A 7,388-nucleotide genomic window follows, 5' to 3' on the forward strand; every position below is an offset into this window, starting at 1 on the left:
GTTGCCTAGGCATGCTCAGGGCCACCCCAGTGTCGACCTGCTGGGCTCAGGTGATCCTTCCACCTCAGCCTTCCAAGTAGCCAGAACTATAAGCACATACTACCACGCCTGGATAATTTTTTTTTAAATTTTACTGTAGAGATGAGATCTCACCAAGTTGTCCAGGCCGTTCCCAAATCCATGGGTTCAGACAATTCTCTCATCTCAGCCTTCCAAAGTGCTGGAATTATAAGCTTAAGCCACTGCGCCCAGCCTGCCTCAGTAGTTTTAAGAGCTTCCCAAGGCTGGGTGCAGTGGCTCACACCTGTAAACTCAGCACTCTGGGAGGCAGAGGTGAGAGGATTACCTCAACACAGGGGTTCGAGACCAGCCTGGGCAATGTGACAAGACCATCTTTACAATAAATCAAAAAATTAGCCGGGCAAGGTGGAGTACCTGTGGTTCCAACTACTTAGAAGGCTATGGTGGAAGAATCCTCTCAGCCCAGCAGATCGAGGCTGCGGTGACCAGTAAGTTGTGCCACTGCTCTCCAGCCTGGGTGACAGTGAGACTGACTCAAAAAAAAAAAAACCCAAAAAAGCTTCTCAGGTGATTTTCATGTGCAGTCAGGGTTGAAATCTACCCCAGGTTTGGGACAAACTTTAGTCTACATACAAATTGCCAAACGATCTCATTAAATTCAGATCCTAATTTAGTAGGTCTGGGGCAGGTAAATCTGGGATTTTACATTTCTAAGCAAACTCCTAAATTAGGGCCATAGACAAACTATGGCCAGCAGAGTGGATTTTGCCCTCCAGCTAAGAATGTTTCTTATGTTTTTAAAGAGTTGTTCAAAAGAAAAAGAATATGCAAAGACCATATGTGGTCATGTTTTCTATCCAGACTTTTACAAAACAAATTTGCCAAACCCTTTACCTAGTTGATGACCAAACTGCTGGTTCACGAACCACTTTCAACAGCAATGAGCTAGGACCCAATTCTCCACTATTTCAATACTTCTATTTAAATTAGAATGGATTGTTGTCTATAGATTAATCCTATCTAGGTAATAAACAAGGAATTCCAATATAAATATTTCACCAGGGCTGACTTCCAACATTCATGCTCTCTTTCCTTTCCAAGCACACCCTGAATTTCCAGCCATTTGATCTGGGAAGGCACATCACGCCCTTGACTGGCTTAAGCCAACCTACACATCCCATTCCTGACAACTTCAAAGGATTCAAGGATAGGCACTTGTCCCAAGCAAGTTAGACCAATCTGGTCCAATGAAATTCAATTTCAAGATTTTGCTTGCGACATGAAAGAGAAGCTTTTTTGCTAGATTTGAACCTAAGAACACACTGCCCCAAGAGCTGCCGGCAGCCAAACAATAACCACAAGGAGACAGTATGCTTAATGAATAAAGTCAACCTTTAGGAAGCAGAGACAAGACATGGAGAAAATGGGGTCTGGTGACAATGTGATACACTGGATCTTGTCTCACTAGAAGCCAGTTCTACCTCCATAGTTTTCAACTGCATACAGCAGTAAATTTCCCTAATTGCTTAGACTGGTTAGAGTTGGGTTTTCTGCTAGCTTAAGGATGCTTCTAGATGTAATAATACATTCATTCATTACATATTGTGGCAAAGTACATTCTCTGTCCATAGGGAGCTCATTTTAAATTTCTTAAAATGCAGAACAAACCAGGAAACACATGATAAATGTCTCTAATTGCAAATGTTTAAGATCTTATTCACAGTTTCAGGTTATTTAGCTTTACGCACCCAAATGGATATATAAGATGGAAAAACAAATTACCTGAATAAGTTAGAAAAACAGAAAGAGAAGCAATACAATAAAATGTATGGGGACAGGCTGGGGAAAGAGGCGTACACCAATTCATGAAGGCAGGCCTGTCTTTGAGTGCTGCTGTTTTGGTTCTTCTGCCAATAACTAGTGATTTATGAAAACAATCTAAAGTGCTCAAAGTGCGAAGATCTCTTGAGTACTCGAGTAATCACTAAACAATTGTGGCTCAGTTTTTTCACATGATTCCATATGAAAAAGTCATATTCATATATTTGTTGGCTTCGCGATGAGCAAGATAATATAGTCTCATAAGGATAAAAAACAACGCAACAACAAAAAACAAAAAATAATGCAACCTAAATTACGTACAGCTCAGCACTGTATGTTACAAAGTATTTGTATGAACAAATTGAGTAAAAATGGCCTAATGTTCAATGGAGACAAAATGTGTCCAAGCATTCACAGCTGATTAATGTCACTTAAAATAGATATGGGGGAGGGAATTCTACATAAACACTCATATGCCAAAATTATTTTCTTGAAAAACATCTTAAGTGAATAGATGGTGAGTTAAAGATAATTTAATATGCCTGATTTACTAATTTGTCAAATATCTTACCTAAAGATATCTTAAAACTGCTGCTATGGTCCGAGTTATGCTCGGCTGCTACCCTCGACAACAATAAATCAAGAGGCAAGAAAACTGGTAGATAGAAATTCATTTCTGAATTTGAATCCAGGGAGTGGAGCCTGGCTCCTGGTCTTTCTAAAATGGTTCTGCTCACCCTTCAAGTTTTACAATCCATTTTTATGAGTTCAGGGTAGTTAGTACCCATACATTGATTATGGGACTAGCAGAGCATTGTAGAGAACTTAAGTCACAGCTACATTTTGCTAATAGTGACATTTATGGTCCACATTTCCTGGCACCAGTTACCAGAGGTATCTCATAGCTTCCTATCAGTAACATCAGGTAGAAGCGTTAATCAAGCTTGCCATAGAGTAAAGGGAGTTAACAAAGCCTAAGACATCAAACATTACTACATGTTACACGCAAGTTACATAAGTCACAGGACTTATAATTACCTTGATACTATATTATTCAAACCTGTGACTACTAAGAAAGGAGAGTAAGTGGGATTTTACATTTCTCAGTTAATTGGGTACAGTCTGCAGGGAAGTTAAGGAGTCTGAAGTTACTTACTAGGAGTGCACAGGAAACAAGGGAAAGTGCACCTTTTGTTAACTCTCAAAAATGTGAGTACATGAAGCATTCTAACCCTTGCCATGTCCTTCTCTAGGGGCTGTGGCAATATAGTCAGACAATATGGGTCTCCGTATCACTATCATCTTGTAACTGAGAATTTCAGCCTTAAAATGTATTCTATACACTCTTCTTTAGCTTTAAAATTGCCCTTTTAACATATTTTTTCTCCCCCTCTCCCTCTAGTCACTCCTTTACACTGTGATGCTTACCTAACTCTACACTTCCTTAAAAAATTCCAGCCGAAGGGATTCATGGACAAGTGATCCACCACCAGCCGCAGCCAAGTTGGCACCAGTCAAACCCCACAACCAACAATTACTTGAGACAGCCATCAGAACAAGGACATGTAAATCCCACACCCCACCCCTTTCCTACACGTTTCTACACCAATTTTCCCTTTAAAAATCCTGTCATCTCCTTGGGAAGCTGGGTTTTTTTTTTTCTTTTTCTTTTTTTTTGTGAGAAAGCAGGATTTATTGAGAGGACAGAAAAGCTCCCAGAGCAGGAGGGGACCTGAGGGGGTTGCCCGGAAGCTAATTTCTTGAATAACCCTGTTTTTCCTTCCACGGACACTTATCTCCTGATTTTAGCTTTGAGTGGCAAGCACCCAGACCTGGGTCAGATTATCGTCTCATACTAAAAAATTTATACTGTGTGTTAAGTATTACAATCAACTATTTTCCTCCCTAGGATAGTTTCATATTATTAGAAATTATGCAGGTTTCTACTTTCAAGCCTAAAATCATGTTTTACGGAAGTGGTGCCACTTCTTGATAATAAGTTTCTGAAGAGCCTAAATGAGATGTTTTCCCTTTTTTCTGTAAAAGGCCAGATAAAAGCTATAAGTCTTTGTGGGCTACAGAAATCTTTGTCACATATTACTGTTTTTGTTTTATAACCCTTTAAAAATGAAAATCTTGTTTGGCGTGGCTGCCTTAGGCCAGCAGTAGTTTTCAGACCCTGATATTACCACATAGAGTGATTGTAAAACACAAATTCCTGCCCCTACTTCAAGCCTATTTTACATCAGAATTACATGGATAGGGTCATTCTTCTGCACATTAATTTCAGAGCCATAGACCTAATAAAGGCTATATGCAAGGTAACTGATGCTCCCTAATACGTGCTTATTTCCAAAGCCAAGGAAGCGAATGCTCTATTTCAGGCTTGCCCACACTACTACGTAATACATATTTTTCTAGGCAACTATGAAAATGTCATTTTCAAACTTTCCATATAATTGGCAAGCTTTAAAAAAAAAATGCTAACGCATCACATGTTTCTTGTTCAACTCTTGTTTCAGATGATCTTCACACCCAATTTTTACTGGAGGCCCCTCATTAGGTTTTCTTTTACTAAATCAATAGTGATGTGTACACAAATCTTAAATATTTAACACACCTGTTGCTTCCTAATAGACATACAGTATTAATCTTTTTTCCCCCTAAACCATACACTCTCAAATGGGGTCTCCACCTCCCCAGGAGTTTATGATTAGTACCTGACAGATCTGTTATGGTGTCTTGAGATACAAAGTATGCAAGTGTTTCACAAATCCCTGATAAAACTCACCTGGAAAGCTTGTAAGAAACACAGGTTCTTTCACTCTTCCCACTCCTCTCCCAGTACTGATTTGAGAGCACGAGGGTGTGGTGTTGGAAATATAGTCTACAAACATTCCAGGTGATTCTTAAGATTAGGCAATGGATCCCCATATCAGAGCCTCAATTATTCACCACTGGCTAGCCCACATGTTGGTAAACACTTAATGCTCCTTGCTGTCAACAGTCAAGTGGGTTCAAGGCACCCATCTAACCAAGTCAGAAATTGGGAGCATTCAAACTTTGAATGAAAGATGAGGAAAGCTTTCAAAGCCAAATACACATCAGATTCTTGAACATTTCAGGGATTTCTCTCCTCTCTCAGTTTAGAGTTAAATTACTCTAACGCAAAGCCAGCAAATACTCATAGATAGAGCTCCTACTCGGGAAAGCTGCGTAGTTTTCGTGCCAGATCATCCGAAAATATTCCACGGTCTCAATCCTACAGAAAAGCCTCTCCTACGACTTTCCAAGAAGCAATGTGGTATCCTTCTTCATCCTCCCTTAGCTCATTAGACGCTAAAGAAGGTAACTGGTGGACACAGGCTTTATAATTGGATTGAAAGGATAAGAACCTCAGCGGTCATCCTACCAGTCGTACTACTGCTTCACTTAAAAAATGGGTTCAGGTCAGGTGCGGTGGCTCAGCCTGTAATCACAGCAATTTGGGAGGCCGAGGCGAGAGGACTGCCTTCGCTCGGGGGTTCGAGATCAGCCATCAGCCTGGGCAACTTGGTGAGACCTCGTCACCACGATAAGTCACACACACACACACACACACACACAGACGGGCGTGGCAGCACGCGTCTGTAGTTACAGCTACTTGGAAGGCTGAGGCAGAAGGAATGCCTAAACCCCGCAGATCGAGCGTGCCACTGCACTACTGCCTGGTGGACAAGAATGAGACTCCAGCTCAAAAAAAAAAAAAAAAAAAAAACGGTTCTGGAGGGGTGTGGTGGTGGCTCGTCTGTAATCCCAGCACTCTGGGGGGCCAGGGCGAAAGGCCTGCCTGGAGACCAGCCTGGGCAACTTGGTGAGACCTCGTCTCTAAAATAAATTAAAAAAATCACAAGCCGGGCGTGGTAGCGCACGCCTGTAGTTCCAGCTACTTGGAAGGCTGAGGCGGAAGGATGGCCGGAGCCCAGCGGGTCGAGGCTGCGGGGGCCGTGAGCGTGTATCTGCACTCCGGCCTGGGTGACAAGAGTGAGACTCCGACTCAAAACAAAACAAAAACAAAACAAAAACCGGGTTCAGCAGTGTCCTAGGACTCTGAGGTGTGGCACGCCGCGAACCCCTTCCCCGAGATTAGTTCCCCTTCCGACGGGAAACGGGAAAGCGCGGGCTCGCGGAGGGCCGGACCGGGGCTGGGAGGCGCGACGAGAAGCGGGGACCGGACGGCGGGGAGAGCGAGGAAGGGGCAGGGAAGGTGCAGGGAGCGAGCTGGAGCCAGCACAAGAGGCCAGACGGCCCCCGCCCCCGAGGATGGGCGGCCGGAGTCCAGGGTCGGGGAGGCGAGAAGCCCGGAGCGGCAACCATTACCTGCGTCCGAGCAGCTGCGGCGGGATTAGGGCCGCACTGAGCTCCTCGCAGCCGCGGCCGCCCCCGAGCGGAGCCCATGCCAGACCACAGCCCCAGCCTTTCTGCGCCCAGCCTCGCCACGCCATCTTCGCAACCTCTGCCCCACCATGGCCCGACCTTATCAACCCGTCGGGGAACCACTTCCGGGGCGAAGGAAAAAAAAAAAAAAAAATCATAGAGCGCTGAGGATTAGCCTAGAGCGCCCCCATGCGGCTGCGTGCGGCCGAGCCCGCCGGAGGCGCGGACCCCGCCGGCCCGCCGCGGTCTACCTGAGGGCTCTTCGCTTTGCCTCGCTGATCCTGCAGATGAGGAAGACGAGACCCGGAGGGAAACTGACATTTTTTTTTACTAATGCCATTTGCCAGGCACTTTACCTATGATCACATCTAATCCCACAGAACACTGCGCAAGGCTGATATTTTCATCGCTGTTCACAGTTCACAGGTGACACGACTCGCTGGGCCCTGGAGCAACGGACATTGCAAGCCAGGTTTTCCCTGTTTTTTTCTTTTTCTTTTTTTTTAGAGGCAGGGTCTCGCTCTGTCGCCCAGGCTGGAGTGCAGTGGCACAATAATTGCTCACTGCAGCCGTGAATCTAGGAGTTCCCGAGTAGCTGGGACTACAGGTGCACCAACTCACCTGGCCAATTTTTAGTTTTTATTTTGGTGGGAGGGGGGGTCTCTCTCTGTTACCCAGGTTGGTCTCGAACTCCTGGCCTCAAGCGATCCTCCCGCCTTGGCCTCCCAAGGTGTAGGGATTACAGGTGTTGGCTACCATGACTGGCTCAAACCAAGCTTTCTTAACTTACTACTCTTTTCTTCCACGTGACATATGTAAGAGGATGCACTCCATACCTTTAACAAAGTGCAAGCCTGAAATGAAAATCAGGATTTTTTTATCTTTTTAAATTTTTTAATTTTTTTTTGAGTTGGAGTCTCTATCAGCTTGAGTTCACTACAGCCTCCACCTCCTTGGCTCAGGCGATCCTTCTGTCTCAGCCTCCATAGTAGCTGGGACTACAGGCATGCTCACTACACTCAGCTAATTTTTTAAAAAAATGTTTGTAGACAGCCGGGCTCAGTGGCTCAGCCTGTAATCCCGTGCCTTTGGGAGGCTGAGGTGAGTGGATTGCCTGAGCCAGCGGGTTC

At 44.5% G+C, this 7,388-nt stretch overlaps 2 protein-coding genes across 6 annotated transcripts in view; both read right to left on the bottom strand.

Annotated features, from left to right (window-relative positions):
• Positions 1-6,380, bottom strand: part of PARL (presenilin associated rhomboid like) — a 56,368-nt gene extending 49,988 nt beyond the window's left edge. For all 5 annotated transcript variants that reach the window (XM_021718877.1, XM_021718878.1, XM_021718875.1 and 2 more), the window contains exon 1: positions 6,202-6,380. In XM_021718877.1, coding sequence (XP_021574552.1) covers positions 6,202-6,326 — 125 coding nt within the window. In that variant the 5' untranslated portion in view covers positions 6,327-6,380. The remainder of the gene's footprint in view (positions 1-6,201) is intronic.
• A 54-nt stretch (positions 6,381-6,434) lies between these two features.
• Positions 6,435-7,388, bottom strand: part of LOC103273277 (cytochrome P450 2J5-like) — a 21,341-nt gene continuing 20,387 nt past the window's right edge. Inside the window, exon 7 of the mRNA XM_008070701.2 lies at positions 6,435-6,539. Within this exon, the coding sequence (XP_008068892.2) occupies positions 6,435-6,539 (105 nt within the window). The remainder of the gene's footprint in view (positions 6,540-7,388) is intronic.

This window comes from Carlito syrichta, unplaced genomic scaffold (genome assembly GCF_000164805.1).
Source record: "Carlito syrichta isolate Samal-C Ts95f unplaced genomic scaffold, Tarsius_syrichta-2.0.1 Scaffold313936, whole genome shotgun sequence".
Taxonomy (NCBI): Eukaryota; Metazoa; Chordata; class Mammalia; order Primates; family Tarsiidae; genus Carlito; species Carlito syrichta.